General features: G+C 51.4%; 1 protein-coding gene across 1 annotated transcript in view; it reads right to left on the reverse strand.

Moving 5' to 3' along the window:
- Positions 1–4,488: 4,488 nt before the first annotated feature.
- PIPOX (pipecolic acid and sarcosine oxidase) overlaps positions 4,489–16,238 on the reverse strand; it is a 13,795-nt gene continuing 2,045 nt past the window's right edge. The window contains exons 3-8 of the mRNA XM_077749770.1: positions 8,495–8,708; positions 8,034–8,216; positions 7,140–7,292; positions 6,597–6,755; positions 5,937–6,012; positions 4,489–5,130 (exon numbers count right to left, since the gene is read on the reverse strand). Coding sequence (XP_077605896.1) covers positions 5,000–5,130; positions 5,937–6,012; positions 6,597–6,755; positions 7,140–7,292; positions 8,034–8,216; positions 8,495–8,708 — 916 coding nt within the window. The 3' untranslated portion in view covers positions 4,489–4,999. The remainder of the gene's footprint in view (positions 5,131–5,936; positions 6,013–6,596; positions 6,756–7,139; positions 7,293–8,033; positions 8,217–8,494; positions 8,709–16,238) is intronic.

The raw sequence follows: 16,238 nt of genomic DNA on the forward strand, positions 1-16,238 counted from the left end.
GTGCCTGGGTGGCTCAGTCAGGTAGGCGTCTGACTTTGCCTCAGGTCATGATCTCACGATCCGCGGGTTTGAGCCCCGTGTCGGGCTCTGTGCTGACAGCTCAGAGCCTGGAGCCTGCTTCAGATCCTGTATCTCCCTCTCTCTCTGACCCTCCTCTGCTCATGCTCTCTCTCTCTCAGAAATAAATAAAACATTTTAAAAATTAAAAAAAAAATCTTAGATCTCCTCTCTAGCCAGAAGTCTTCCACAGGTTTATGGGGTGGCCCTGGCCTTCAGGCAAACTTATCTAGGCCCAGATAGATGGGCTTCTTATTATTAAAGATGTCAGAGGAAAGGATACCATAAGAGTGTTTCTACATGTTTTAATGTCTCACAAATCTACTTAGTGGCATGGGTTTCCTGAGGTCTAACCTAAATCACTCCTGCTGCACTGCAAGCCCAGCGTTGAAATAAAACATCCACGGGTGTCTGGGTGGCTCAGTTGGTTACGAGTCCAGCTCTTGATTTCGGCCATGATCTCACAGTTCGTGCATCCGAGCCCTGCATCGGGCTCTGCGCTGACAGTGAGGGGAACCTGCTGGGGATTCTCTCTCTCCCTCTCTCTTTCTGCCCTTCCCCTGCTCATGCTCTCGCTCTCGCTGGCTTGCTCTGCCTCAAAATAAATAAATAAACTTTTTTTTTTNATAAATAAACTTTAAAAAGAAAAGAAATACAATAGCCAGTAACCAACTTCTCTTTACTCACCTTTCTGGGAAGTAAAACCAGACTAACTCCTCCTCAGGGCCTCCTTTCACCTTTTTAGATGGTTGAACCCCCTCCCTCCAAGTTATACTCACGCTCCTTAAGCTCTTAAGCCTGTCCTGGGGCCCCAAACTCTGGGGAGGGTTTAACTAGTACTAACTACACTCTACCCCTTCTTTGCCACGTCTTGATTACTGACTTGAGCTCCACAGCTGCCTACGTCTTTAGGACTCGAATTACTTTCCTCTGACTCTCCTCTCTCTGTGCCGATCTTTCCCTTTTCCCCCATCACCCCCTAGTTTGTCAGTTTGGTGAGGCTGAGGGATGAAGAACTGGGTCAGAGTCACAATGGCATCGATTGCCTCCGCTTTCCCTTCTTTTCTGGACTGGCCTTCTTCCCTCCCCACCCCCAATCTATTTTTAGCCTGCCTCTGTTTTCCTTGTCTGGTTGGCAACCATGCTGGCCTCTTTCTCTTCGCTGCCCTTATCTCTCCCTTGCAGCCCGTGCAGACCCTAGCTGCCCTTCCAGAGCTCTCTCTTTTTTTTTTTAAAATGTTTTTTATTTATGTCTAAGAGAGAGAGAGAGACAGCATGAGCAGGGGAGGGTCAGAGAGAGAGGGAGTCACAGACTCTGAAACAGGCTCCAGGCTCTGAGCTGGCAGTCAGCACAGAGCCCGACGCGGGGCTCGAACCCACGAACCGCGAGATCATGACCCAAGCGAAAGTCGGACGCTTAACCGACTAAGCCACCCAGGCGCCCCTCCAGAGGTCTCTTAATGCCTGTCCGACTTACTGCGATCTTCTTCCATCTTGAAGATACGCAGGGTCTGCCCGAAGGAGGCTGCCCGGCCGAAGGGAAGCAGGGAGAGAATGTTGGCGGGTCTGTTTTGGTAAATCATTCAATTTCTCTATACCTNGGTGTTTCTTCTCCTCTGTGCCCACCGACTCTTTATTCCCTACATCCCCTCTTCTCTAGGACCCCACCCCAGCCCCAGTAAGAAATGCTCAGATCCTCCCTCTTGGGCATCCTGGACCCGCTTCCTTTGGCTTTGGGGGTGGGCAGCAGCCCTGGAGATCCTTGCCTGCCTTCTTGGTCTGCACATTACCAGTTCCTTCTTCTCTCTCCACTCCTCCCTGACCTCATCCCTCCCACACACACCCCTTCCTACCCCCACACGCCCCCGCCCCTCCTCACACTCGGTTTCTAGGACACACCAGCTCAGGCAGGGCTTGTCATCATCCCCCACTTGTCCTTTCTCAGCCTCTTCCAGACATTGGTCCCCTCCTTTACTGTCACCAGCAAGCTGAATAAGACTGGATATTTTGGAAGGGGATCTGCAGCTGGCTGGGGGAGGAGGGCCGCACTGAGCGAAGCAGAGGCAGAGGGAGCTGCGGGCAGCCACTGAACGAGAGCGAGAGGTTCCCACCACCCTTTCTCCCCAACTTTGCCAGCTTGGGAGACGGCAGGATCTTACACCGATCTCTCTCTGTACCCGGTCTCTCTCTCTCTCAGTAACAACACAATACCTCGCTTTACAGTTTACCGCATTCTCTTCCACATATCCCCGCTATGTGCGTGGTGCGCTCCCTCCTCCGGGGCTGCTCAGATGCCGCTCCTCACCGAATGCCAGGCTGACCACTCTCACCACCGTCACCAGCATCGCAAAGGGCAGCGCCCCCCCCCAAACCCACCTCCACCACCAGTCTCTATCTTCCCGGCCCTGCTCTTTTTCCCAACGCACTTGTCGCCTTCTAAATTACGATAAAATTTACTCGTGCGTACTGTTCATATGTCTTCTCATTGGACTGGGCGAAGGCCACAGGAGCAGAGATCTTCATTGGTTTTGTTCACAGACACATCCAGGATGCCTAGCACAGTCCCCAGCACATAGCAGAGTTTCAGTACACGTGTATTGGGGCGCCTGGGTGGCTCAGTCGTTAAGCATCTGGTTTCGGCTCAGGTCAGGATTTCACGGTTCATGAGTTCGAGCTCCGCCTCGGGTTCTCTGCTGTCAGTGCAGAGCCGGCTTCGGATCCCCTGCCTCTCTCTGTGCTGCTCCCATGCTTGCGCTCTCTCTCTCTCTCTCTCAAGAATAAATATTATAGGAATGGAAATCTTTAGGGGCGCCTAGGTGGCTTAGTCGGTTAAGCGTCCGACTTTCGCTTAGGTCATGATCTCGCGGTTCGTGGGTTCGAGCCCCGCGTCGGGCTCTGTGCTGACTGCCAGCTCAGAGCCTGGAGCCTGTTTCAGAGTCTGTATCTCCCTCTCTCTCTGACCCTCCCCTGCTCACGCTGTCTCTCTCTCTCCTAGAAATAAATTAAAAAATTAAAAAAGAAAAAAGAAATGGAAATCTTTATAAAAATAAACAAATAATAGAATGCTTATACTTAATAGAATACTTATTCTATTATTTACTTATTTTGAGAGGGAGAGAGAGGGTGTGCGTGTGAGAGCTCAAACGGGGGGTGGGGAGGCAGAGAGAGAGAGAATCCCAAGCCTGTCCCCGGCTGTCAGCACAAGCCCAAGTCAGCACTCGATCTCACAAACCCAAGAGATCATGACCTGAGCTGAAATCAAGAGTCAGTCACTCAATCGACTGAGCCACCCAGGTGCCCCCATTTTAATCATTTTTAAGTGTAACCATTCTGTGGCATTAAGTACATTCTCTTAAACCATGTTTGTGTTTGTGACATGCTAAACCACAGCCTTGTGAAACCATCCCCACCATCTGCAGAACTTTGTTACCGTCCCAAACCGAAACGCTGTGTCCCTTAAACACTAACACCCCATGCCGCCCTCTCCCCAGCCCCCAGAAGCGACCATTCCACTTCCTGTGGGTGGAATCCTCCAGCATTTGTCCTTTTGTATCCGGCTTCTGTCACTTAGCATCATGTCTTCCGTGTTGTAGCGCGTTATTCCTACTTTGCAGACGTGATTATTCCCACTTTCTGGAGGCTGAGGTGCAGGACATCCTCTGGGAGCCCCTGAGAAGCAGACCTGGCTGGGGCGGAGGAGACCGGCTGGCTTTTACAATTCCCCGGAGAAATCAGCGCCGATCCATGTGCCCAGGTCCAGGAGGCAATTTCCTCTGTGCTGTCTTTCCTCTGGGGATATTTTTACTCTTATTCCCATTTCCCTCTCTTCCCACTCGATGCCTCCTCCTGACATTTCCACCCCAGCTGGCCTCAGTCTTCCTCTCCCCAGAGCAAGCCTTCTCTCGAGTCAAACTGCCCTGGTCTGGAGCTGCTCCTGCGGGGGTTCCGAAGGGTCGCAATGAGCCCCGCTCGAGTCCCTGTTACCCCCCTCACCCTTCACCCCTCCACCCACCCTGGGGTAGTTATGAGCCTGTTCCCTTCCAAAGCAATTAGTGCAAGGAGGCCAGCCGACTCGGTGCTAATGCCGTTTCATTAAGTAGGAGCAATCCTAATGATAATAAAATGGCACATTTAACATTCAAACATTGAACAGGGTTTCTAAGCGAGTGTGTCTCTCTCTTCCTTTCTGGTATAACAGCTCCATCTTCATAAGGACCTGACAATACACCCTAATGAGAGACTGGGGAGCTAAGCGTCTTCACAAAACCAGAGACACAAAGGGTCCGGGGAGAGAGGGTGCGGTGCACTAGGAGGACAAAGCCCCCTAGGATTCCTGGGATAATGGACTCGGGGTGCTGAGTTAGACAATTAAAGTCTCTGAGAAATAAGGTCGCATGGAAAATAAAGGCCACCACAGACTTTAATGCAATGCAGCGTTTTATTTATCTGTTTGCTCAACACATTTTTTTCAACAGGCATTTGTTGTGCACCCAAAGTGAGCCAGATTTTACGGGAGCGTGTGATGGAGGGTGGCTCTAGTTTTCGGAAAAGGAACTCCAAGGGCGGCAGCGATCTACAAATCATCTTGGTTGCTCTCCCCTGGGCGGCTTTAGTCAAATCCACCCCAAGTTTATCAAATGTCTCAGCGAAGAGAATTTTAACAACTGCTTCGGTCCCCTGAGCCAGTCCTTATGCGTCCTCCTCATTGAGACATCCATCTCGAAGGTCCTTGCTACACTGTGATTGTAGACTATCTAGTTGACCTTCCGGAAGCCAAAAAAAGAAAAGGAGCGGGCCTGGGGAGCTGGCCAGGGGACGAAGGCCGATTCAATCATGCGGTGTTGACAGGGGACTCAAGAGAGGCAGGAGAACAAGATGACATGTTATAGCCAGAGGGCTTTATCCCAGCTCGGGGTACACAAAGGAGGCAGCTGGCCAGGGGTCAGAGGTGGGCTTTGCCCAGCCCAGGGAAGCGGCTCATTCTAAAAGGTGTCAAGTCATGGGATGGCGTTAATTTCATGCTTAATTCATACAAGATCTTCCCCACAACAGGGGAGAGCTTGAATCCGTGTCCTAGGGAAAGGAGAGCAGCTTGTCAAGCGTTCTCAGGGACAGCAGCTGGGGTCCCTGGAGGTCCACTGCCCTGTCCCCAAATAGGGCTACCTCTCTTCTTGGTCTGCACCCCAAGGCTGGAAGTTGCTTCCCACCAGAACTCTCCTTTCTTCTCTGATTCCACCACCCGGCACCTTTAGACACTCAGGTCTAGGCTTTGGCCAGCTGAGAGCATAGAAAACACCATTTTCTCTCTCCCTTGCTCTCTGCCCCTCCCCCACTCAAGCTCGTTCCTCTCTCTCTCAAAATAAATAAACATTTAAAAAAAATTGGGGTGGGGGCGCCTGGGTGCCCCAGTCGGTTAAGCGTCCGACTTCGGCCCAAGTCATGATTTCACGGCTCATGGGTTCGAGCCCTGCGACGGCCCTGTGCTGGCTGCCAGCTCAGAGCCTGGAGCCTGTTTCAGATTCTGTGTCTCCCTCTCTCTCTGACCCTCCCCTGCTCACGCTGTCTCTCTCTCTCTCTCAGAAACAAATAAAACATTAAAAAAAAATTTTTTTTAAGGGGCACGTGGGTGACTCAGGCAGTTAAGCATCCTACTCTTGATTTCAGCTCAAATCATGACCTCACAGTTTGTGAGTTCGAGCCCCGCGTCCAGTTCTGCACTGACAGTACGGAGTCTGCTTGGGATTCTCTCTCCCTCTCTTTCTGCCCCTCCCCTGCTCGAGCTCTTTTTCTCTCTCTCAAAATTAATAAATAAATAAACATTAAGAAAAAGAAAAAGAAAANCTCTCTGCCCCTCCCCGCACCCCCCTGCTCAGGCTCACCAGAGAATCCAGCACCAATGACAATGTTGTCGTACTTTGGGTGTCGATCAAGAATGAAGTGCTCATCAGGGGTGTTCTAGAAAGAAACGATTACACCTGTGTCCTCTGAGGATAGAAAGAGAAGGAAGAACCGCCGAGGAGGAAGGGAAGGGACCAGGCTAGTCCCATTCCAGAAAAAATGGGAATAGGGCACAAGGATGCCTTCTGCATGCCGGGGCCCCCTCAGGGTATGACAGTCTTTCTCATTTGTCCATCTGCCTCTCTTCTCGTACAGAGCTATGAACACAGTAGGTGCTCAGTTAATGTGTGTAAACTAGCCAAGATGCCTCAGGCCCCGGTGACATCTGTCTCTTCTCTTCGTCCCTCAGGCCTGTTCAACTAGAACATCTTGCCAAAAAATCTTTTAGAGCTCTTCTGGGAAACATAGCGAGGGGCTGCCAGGCATAAGCCTAGTTTGCTAATGAAAAGGAATATGAATAACCTCTAGCGGGGCCTCACCGGTAGAGGTGAACCGACCCACGGAAATAAGCGCGTTTGTTTCAAGTCACATATCATGTCGGGGGTCAAATAGATGTGAGCCTGAGCGGTGTGAGAGCCGGCGTCTCCTTCCCCTGTTCCCGGGGCTGTGCGTCGGGCTGGCCCCGCCGCGCACACCCTTACCGTGTACAGGCAGCGCTCCAAAAGGGCGGGCTGGGGCTCTAGGTCAGGTAAGTGATCTCTGACAAAGCGGCCCAGGATCTGGACGTCCTGGACGCCTGAGAATGCTCCGGGGCAGTCCCGCTCCTCTGGATCCACACTGTTGCCGTGGTGATAGCAGACCTAGCTCCCAATCAGAGCGGTGTGAGCGGCCAGGGCCGGCCTTCCCCGCACAGGCCCCCAGCCCTGGGGGCAGGCTCGTTCACCGAGGGCCCCCATCCATCATCCCAGCCTTCCCCGGTCCCGGTCCCGACGGAGGCTGCGTGCTGCCACTCGAGGTGGCCTTAGCTGTTCCTTCCCCCTCCAACCCTGTGTTTGCAAAGGAAGGGCTCCCTTTGCCGCCTCGCGGCAGCTGGGAGTCTTATACTTCAAATAAGGAACAGGGAGGTCTTCTGCTGCTCCCCGGAAGGGAGGGGGGCTCTGAGGGATCTGTGGAAAGGGACGTTAGAGCAGGTGGCCCAAATCTGCGCGGGCCCCTACGCGCCTTCTCTGGGCCTTTCCTCTCACCTTCATGAGCCCTGGGTATTCTCCAGAGGGCAGCCCGTAGATGTGGCGGGGAGCGGGGCTGAGGCCCAGGCCTAGGAAGCAAGGAAAGGCCTGGGACACACCGTAGCTTCCCGGAACCTTCTCTCGCCAGTAACACACATTGATCCGCAGGGTCTTGAAGCAGAGAGAGGAAGTGGGAGATAAAGGGGGAAAGCCATGAACTATAGGCGTCAAGAACAGTTTCATCCGGGGTCCTGTAGCTCTTGAATCCAAGCTGAATGCCTCCATCGTCGTTTCGTCCAAATTCTCATGTCAGTGACATGTTACATTGTTTTAAGTGTATTTATTGATTTTGAGAGAGAGGGGAGGGAGAGAACATGAACCAGTGGGGGAGGGGCAGAGAGAGAAGGGGACAGAGATTTGAAGCAGGCTCTGTGCTGACAGCAGAGACCCCGACATGGGGCTCAAAGTCACGAACGGTGGGATCACAACCTGAGCTGAAGTCGGGTGCTCAACTGACTGAGCCACCTGGGCGCCCCTCGACATGTTACATTTTGATATGAGGCACAAAGATCTCTGCATCTCTGTCTCTTCTTCCACTCTTTTTTTTTTTTTAATATTTATTTACATCCAGCCCTACTTCTCTCTCTCTCTCAGCTAATGATACCTCAGATTTGTTGAATGCTCACTACAGGTCAAGCCATTTCCTAAGGGCTTCATATTTATTACGTAATTCAATTCTCCAATGGTCATATCCCCATTTTACAGGCTAGAACACTGAGGCTCATGAGATACACTAATTTGCCCAAGGTCGTCTGGGAGCACATGGCAGATCCGGGACTCAAACGTGAGTCTGTCCAACTCCAAGGTTTCTTCTCTTAAGCACCGACCTTTGGGCTTCCAGCCCCCCCTTACCTGCAGGGGCAGCTCAATTCCCAGGGGACGGAGGAGCCGGTTGGTCCAAGGGCCTGCCGTGATGATCAAGCTTTTGGCCTGGTAGCTCCTGGACGTAGTTTTCACTGTGACGGGTCGCCCCGGCTTTATCTCCATCGCCTTCTCTCCATCACACACTTGGCCTCCAAGGCGCCGAACTGCATCCTGAAAGGGCAGCAGCGGGGGAGGGCATGTTACTTACACAGTTACATGGTTCCCCCTGGTGAACAGAGTCCTTCACTTGGGGCAGAAAAGAGGGTTCCGACTCCAGACCTCCTGTCCCATAAAGCCTGGGCCTAGCAGGTTCTATGAAACCACCCTGCCCTAAAGGTCGAGAATGAAGCCAGCAGGGCAAAAGGTCCTCATCCGGCCGAGGGGGCTGGGAGACGGCAGATTCAAACGACCGCAGAGGCTGCGTTCGCCCCGAATGCAGCACACACTACCTGGAGGGCTCTGAGGGCCTTGTCTGCATAGAGAACTCCTCCAGACTTGTCCAAGATCCCCACTTCCCCCCTGGCCAACCGAACGTTGGGGAAACGGTGCTTCAGTTCCTCAGCTGAAAGACACTGGTGCTCCACCCCCTGTCTGGACAAAGTAGCCTGGATCGTTTTTAATTCTGGATTCTCCTTCATTCCCAGCAGCAGTAGCCCCGTCTGCCTGTTAAAAAAAAAGGGGGGGGGGAGGCACGTGGGTGAGGGTATGAGTCAGGTCCCTGGGCCGTTCTCTCTCGTAATTCAACAAGGGTCCCATCAAGGAGGTCTCGGCTCATGGTCAAAGAAAACTGGTAAAGTCAGGGATGCCTGGCCGGCTCAGTCGTAAAGCACACAACTCTTGATGTCAGGAATGTGAGTTCGAGCCCCATGGAGGGTGTGGAGCTTCCTTAAAAGGATTTAAAAAACTAAAAATAAAAAGAACTAGTAAAGTCATCTCAATGCTGCTGTTAGGGTCGCAGTCAGGAATGCCGGCCCATTCCTAAGTCTGCCCTGGGCTCTCACTGTTGGTTTGCTTGTCCCTCCATCCTCTCGGGATCCATCTAGCCCTTGAGGGCAGACATTCAAAACCCGCATCTAGAAAGATGTTCCTTCCTCTTCCTCCATCCCTTGATCCATTCACTATTCTGACCTCTATTTGTTGTTGTTCTTGTTTTTTAAGTTTTTTTAATTTATTTTGAGAGAGAGAGAGACTGAGAGTGTGAGTGGGGAAGGGGCGGCGAGAGAGGGAGAGAGAATTCCAAGCAGACCCTCTGCTGTCAGCTCAGCACCCAACTCATGTCTCAAACTCACAAACTGTGAGATCATGACCTGAGCAGAATGAAGAATCAGATGCTTAACCCGACAGAGCCACCTAGATGCCCCCAATCTCTACCCCCTTCTTTTTTTTTTAATTTTTTTAATGTTTTATTTATTTCCAGGAGAGAGAGAGAGAGAGAACGTGAGCAGGGGAGGGTCAGAGAGAGAGGGAGTCACAGACCGAAACAGGCTNGTTGTTTTTTAAGTTTTTTTAATTTATTTTGAGAGAGAGAGAGAGAGACTGAGAGTGTGAGTGGGGAAGGGGCGGCGAGAGAGGGAGAGAGAATTCCAAGCAGACCCTCTGCTGTCAGCTCAGCACCCAACTCATGTCTCAAACTCACAAACTGTGAGATCATGACCTGAGCAGAATGAAGAATCAGATGCTTAACCCGACAGAGCCACCTAGATGCCCCCAATCTCTACCCCCTTCTTTTTTTTTTAATTTTTTTAATGTTTTATTTATTTCCAGGAGAGAGAGAGAGAGAGAACGTGAGCAGGGGAGGGTCAGAGAGAGAGGGAGTCACAGACCGAAACAGGCTCCAGGCTCTGAGCTGGCAGTCAGCACAGAGCCTGACGCGGGGCTCGAACCCACGAACCGCGAGATCATGACCCAAGCGAAAGTCGGACGCTTAACCGACTAAGCCACCCAGGTGCCCCTCTACCCCCTTCTTTACCCTCTTTGCCCCACTCCAGCCCCTGCCTTTTCTTTTCCTTTGTCCCTTTTCTTGTCCTATGATGTACTGTCCCCTTGCTGCACTTGTCTGTGCCTGGTCCCTCCTCGGAGGCTGCCTGTCTCATGGAAAGGATCCTAAATCGGGAGACTGTGAGGTGCCTGGGTGGCTCAGTCGATTAAGCGTCCACTTCGGCTCAGGTCATGATCCTGTGGTTCATGGTTCGAGCCCCACATCGGGCTCTGTGCTGACAGCCAGCTCAGAGCCTGGAGCCTGTCTTGGGCTTCTGTGTCTCCCTCTCTCTCTGACCCTCCTCTGCTCACGCTGTCTCTCTCTCTCTCTCTCTCTCAGAAATAAATAAAATAAAATAAAATAAAATAAAATAAATTGGGAGACCTGGCTCCGGGTCCAGTCCTGCCCCCAACCCCTGCCCCGGTGACCTTGCACTGTTCCAGGCCCCCCCCCATTCCTCTGGAACGCATGCCTGCTGGGCTGTCGGTGGTGCCACCCCAGGGTGGTGCCGCCCCAACCCTGGGGCATGTGTAATGGCATGGGCCACTTATTCAGTGTTCCCGGCGCCTGGGGGATGCCACTTGCATTTAGTGGGCAGGGGCCGGGACACTAAACCTGTAGTGCTCCGGAAGATCCTACCCCAATGCCGATAGCATCCTCACGCAGAAACACCAGTAGACGGTCTCTCAGGGTTCCAGCAATTAATTCCATGACTCTGTGGTTTTGTTTCTGCCTACACTTCCCTTTGTGCTTCTTACGCTCTAGGGGAGTAAAATCTGTTTCTCTTGAATACTCTCCTGTCTGTCTGTCACAAGAGACCAGAGCTCCCTTTTGGTGGAAAGGGATCTAAACAATAGAAGGGTCACTTTGGCCCTTGGGGCCATTGCCGTGGTCCCTCTCGCTTTCAGCAGCTGCAGTGACCAGCATCAGCCTCGTACATCCCCCAGGTACTGTGTATAAAGCTCGTAATAGCCTATAATGGAGTCTCATGGATATTACATGCTTCCAAATCCCACATTATCTGGTTGGGGGGATTAAAGAGAAGATTGGGAGGGGGTAGGGACACGGCAGGCCCTGGGGCCGGTGTCAGTACACAGAGCCACGCAGCGTGCCCAATCCATTGGCCACGGCCCCCGCCTACCCGGCATTCACCACTGGTGAGAAAGCAATGAGAGCCTCTGCCTCTTCAAAGCTCAGGAGAGGAACGACGCTGTAGAATCCCCATTAGTCAGCCGGGTCCTTTCCCTGTGGCCCCCGAAAGGACTTCAGATTGGTTCTCAGGGAACGAAAACTTGCCCGGCAAACTTCTCAGTGGAGAGGATAATTCAGAAGCCATCCAAGGATACATTCTTGAGCCCTTTCTACCTGCTGGGGTTGTGGCTGGGGAGAATTCTGGGAAAGCCCTGGCTGACCCCTCCTTGGTTACAAGGTCAGATCCCTGGCTCGTAAATTCCAACCCTTGCCTGCAACGTAACAACCTTGGTGTCTGGGCTCGGAGACTCCGTCACTTTCCCTTCCTCTCTTCCTCTCTTTCTTCCACCCTCCCTCCCTCCCTTCCTCCCTTCCTTCCTTCCTTCCTTGAAGTAAGAACCCCTCTTACAGGAATGTACTGCATGTGGAAAACAATCTCATGCCAAGACAACGGGCAAATCTGTCGAGTTATGAAACGCTGAGTGATGTTCTAATTCCCAAGCCATCCCGTGGCGGATGAAGCAGGCGCTCCCATCCCTAGGAGTAATCAGTGAGCTGATTCCGCCGGTGAGTGTAATTGTGCCGATTGTAATCATTTTGCTCCAGCTTTCTGCCCCTGTGGCATTTATTTCTTAGCCCAGATATTGATCTAGCAGTGGGAAATTTTCCATCTGAATTTGTGATGCTGGACCCTCCCCTGGTCCGAAGATGCGTTTGGGAAATTCTCATTTTCCGTGGATCACAGCTGAGCTATTTGGCCTGAGGGAAACCGTGCACGGCTGGAGAAGTGCCTCCGATGGGAGAGAGATTTCTGACCATTATGAGCAAATCGGAAATAAATGTAAAACACTGCCTGGAAATGCAAAGGCCTGTCATTATGGGAGATAGGTGAGCGGCTCCTGTGGGAAACGCTTAGAGAATTGGAAATCAGTCAGTCAAAACCGGGACCAGAGAACGGGCCTTTTCCCCCCAGTATGAAGATAGATGACTTCCACGGGCCGATTGAAAATCATTTAAATGCTTATTTTCTTAATGGCTTTTCCTAGATCCCAATAAACAGACCCACTCATTCTGTATCAATTTCTCACCCCTGTGCTCTGGGCCTCCCCGTGCACTCTCTTTCTGCTCAGACCTAGGCTACAAAGTTTGGGGAGGGGAGGAATGAGACGAGACAAGGCCGTCGCAAGAGAAAAGAAAACAAGAAAATTGTCCAGGAAATGCCGGGTCAGGGCCGGCCTAGAAAGAGAGCGCCTTGAAGAGGCTAGGTTGTCGGGGAACCTTGGAAAGAGTGTGGCTCCCTGCTCCCAGAAGGCAGTCAGCCGAGTGCAGAGCGTGTGGTAAGAACAGCGCCTTCCTCCAACCCCAGCTGGATCCAGCACTAGGAAGAGGCAATCGAAGAATCCTCCCGAGGGCCTTGTTGATTTCTCTGGCCCACTAAAGCCTCGGACATGATGTAAGGAGCTGGTGATCAGGGATTTCCATCCATGTCTACGGGAGGACAGGGCGCCGGATGGAGCCAGGAGGGATTGGGAGGGGCAGACAGCTCTCCCCGCAGCCACCTCCCATCCCAGGCTCCCCGCTTTCTCTTCTGGGACTTTAAAGTGCCTGTCGGTGGAGCCGGTTCCGAGAGTCACCTTGGGGAAGAGACTGGGTAATGGCTGCCGTCTTCGTTGGATCTGGAGGAGCTCTTGGCGTTTCATCTTCCGCACAGTGGGCCGAGGTGGAATTGGTTAACAAAGACTTTGCTCCAGGGAGGGGATGTGGCTGACAAGCCAGACACTTCACAGACACAGGAAGCAGCAGCTGCGGAGGGGGCCACCAGGTTCTGCCAGCAGCTGTACTGCCTACGGCTGTGATCTTGTCTGATATTGTCAGCTAAGCAGGGGCAGCCTGGGTCACGAGCTAGATATTAGGACTCAAAGGGAGAAGGCGGGGCAAGCAAGGGATGGGCCCCAGAGCTGGGATTTGCTGGTGGCATCAGCGTCCTGGCTGTACACATCACAAAAGATTCAGACCTTGTGATCTGGCACATGTGTCATTGTCTGTACCCAGAATATATGCAAATATCCTGAGCCCACCCATGTTTAGGATGCCACTGTCACAGGAAGAGGCAGAACAGAATAAAAAGAATCGGACGACCACCTTAACCAGCAACTCCTGAAGACATTCGGTGATTTGTTTGTTTGTTTGTTTGTTTCATCACTGTGAAGTAGCCTTAATAAACACATTCATATCTATCAGTTAGATTATGATGTTATGCTGGGTTTCTGAGAAGAACCTCGGAGAATACGAACCACAGAGATGGTGGATCGTTATAGAAAATCAGAATTAAGAACAAAAGCTAAAAGAATTGGAATGGGAAGTATCTGTTCTCTGTTCCTAAATAAAAGAACCAAATACGTTAGTCTGCCCGAGTAAATCAGATTAGCCATAAGAAAGGACGCGATAATGATTATAATAATAATAATAACATCTAGCACTCTGTAGAACTCCAAAGCACATGCACTGTACTCTTTCTTTTTCATAACTGGGGATGCTAGGTATCAGAGTGGTCTTTTAAGAGGGGCTATCGTATGTCCCTGTCTTCTTTTAGACGTTTTTATTTATTTTTGAGAGAGAAAGAGTGTGTGTGTGTGCAAGTGGGGGAGAGGTAGAGAGCAAGGGGGACAGAGGATATGAAGCAGGCTCTGCACTGACGGGGGTGAGCCTGATGTGGGGCTAGAACTCACGAATCATGAGATCAGGCTCTGAGCCGAAGTCGGGAGCTCGACCAACTGAGCCACCCAGGGACCTGTCTTTAATGTTTATTTGTTTTTGAGAGGGGGAGGGGCAGAGAGAGAGGGAGACACAGAATCCGAAGCAGGCTCCAGGCTCTGAGCCGTCAGCACAGAGCCCAACGCCGGGCTCCAACTCACAAACCGCAAAATCATGACCTGAGCCGAAGTCGGACACTTAACCGACTGAGCCACCCAGGCGCCCCATCCCTGTCTTTAAATAAACATTAGTAGTCTTTCCACCTGGGATGATTTAGACGTGAATTTGTTGGGGTAGAGGAAATGACCAAAGTAACTAGTCTGTGGGGCCAGCAAATCATGACTCGGGAACCAGATCAGATCCACCACCTGTTTTTGTTTGTCACACACGCCAAGATGATTTTTGTATTTTTTAATGGTTGATTAAAATAAAAACAGTATTTCATGACATGAAAAGAATATGAAATGTCGGTGTCCATGAATAAAGTTTTATTGGCACCCAGCCACGCTCAGTTATTTACATATCATCTGTGGCTGCTTTCACACTACAATGGTGAGAGTTGGGTAATTGGCAGAGCTGAATAGTTACAACAGAGACCATATGGTCTGCAGAGCCTAAAATACTATGTGGCCATTTCCGGAAGAAGTTCGCCAAGCCCTCTTCTAGACTAACTAGGAGTATAGTAATCCTGTGATTTGCACCAACAGGTTCGGACCCTGACTACTCCGCAGCAAATCTCTCATACGGTTGCCGGGAGAAATAAATGACTTCCCAGGTGTTGAGTGCTTTTAAAACAGCCTTCGTTCCTTATCCCAAGCATTAAATAGGTGATGATGGTGACAATGATGACGATGGACTTCTCAGGTCCTCTAAGCCCGGCACGTACTTATGCTCACAGCAGCCCCGTGAAATAGATACCCCTACTTTACAGACAAGAAAACTGAGTCTCACAGAGGTTACACAGCTTGCTCCAAACCGTACAGCTAAATGTGTCAGAGCAGACATGAGAGCTGGGTCGGCCTGGTCCCCAAGCCCTTCCAAATTCCTGCCAAGAAAAGGATTGTGAGAGACTCTCCTACCCAGCGGTTCCTTTCTCTCTCTCCAGCAGCGGTTTCCATGGTTGCTGCACCCCACCTGTCTCCTCCTGCCCTTCTTCGTCCCTTCTGGAAGGCAGATAGGATACGGCCAACCCAGAATAGGTAGTAGCAACTGCCAGTTGTCAAAAGGTGCTAGGCACTATGCCAAGCACTTCATGAGAGTCTCATTTCATCCCTACAAAGCCCTGGGAGGGAAAAATGAGGCACAGAGAGGAACAGAAACTTTTCCAAGGTCACACAGTCAGGAAGAGGTGGAGCACAAAGTCAAGTTCAATCCTGTCTCCAGAATCACATTCCCTCTGGAAGGTTCCAGACACCCTCCTAACCCCACTCTCAACATCTTAGTTGCCTCCGTGTCCGCTGGGATGAAGTGAGCCCTCCAAGGCCTTGGCACTTCTCTTACTGCAAGATATTCAGCAGTGTTCACAGATGGCTGACAGAGAGGGGTCCCTTTGCCAGGCCACCCCTCAGCGAGACGTGCTCCTTTATTTGGGTGCTGGGTGCATTAGCCGCCTCTGGAATAAATCTGTAATTAGCTGTCCTAGCTGTATTTGCATAATGGATTTCACTTTGTTCTTAAGTTAATGGTGTTTTTGCAACAGAACAGTAACCTCTTGGTTCCTGGCCATTAAAGTAACTGCCACCCTGTAGGATAGAGCCGTGGTTTTATAGAAAGTTCAGTTAAGAGCCACAGAGAAGGTGGGAGGGGATGTGGGGTGGGTGGTTAAAGTTCTCTGTGCGTCGTGGCTTGTCTGCCTTCTTCCCCACGAGTGTTTGAAAGGTCAGTGGAGGGGGGGGGGTGGGGGGTGGGCAAAGGAGACTAAAGGGTTAAGAGCCATGGGAACAAGAGAGAACTTCAGCAAGCAGTGGGGCCTGAAGAGGAGGCCTATGGAAAGAGGCATTCAGAGAGAATGCAATGGATTATCGGGGTCACTCTGGGGGTGAGGACCCAGCATGAAGGGCTATGATATTAGCAGGAATATAAAGAATCAAGAGACAGGGGCACCTGGGTGGCTCAGTCGGTTGAGCATCTACCTTCGGCTCAGGTCATGATCTCGCAGTCCACAGTTCGTGAGTTCCAGCCCCACGTAGGGCCCGTTGCTGTCAGCACCGAGCCCGCTTCAGGTCCTCTGTTCCACTTTTTTTTTTTTTTTTTTTTTTTTCCCTTCCCCC

The sequence above is a fragment of the Crocuta crocuta genome, unplaced genomic scaffold, assembly GCF_008692635.1.
Source record: "Crocuta crocuta isolate KB4526 unplaced genomic scaffold, BGI_CrCroc_1.0 scaffold149, whole genome shotgun sequence".
NCBI lineage: Eukaryota > Metazoa > Chordata > Mammalia > Carnivora > Hyaenidae > Crocuta > Crocuta crocuta.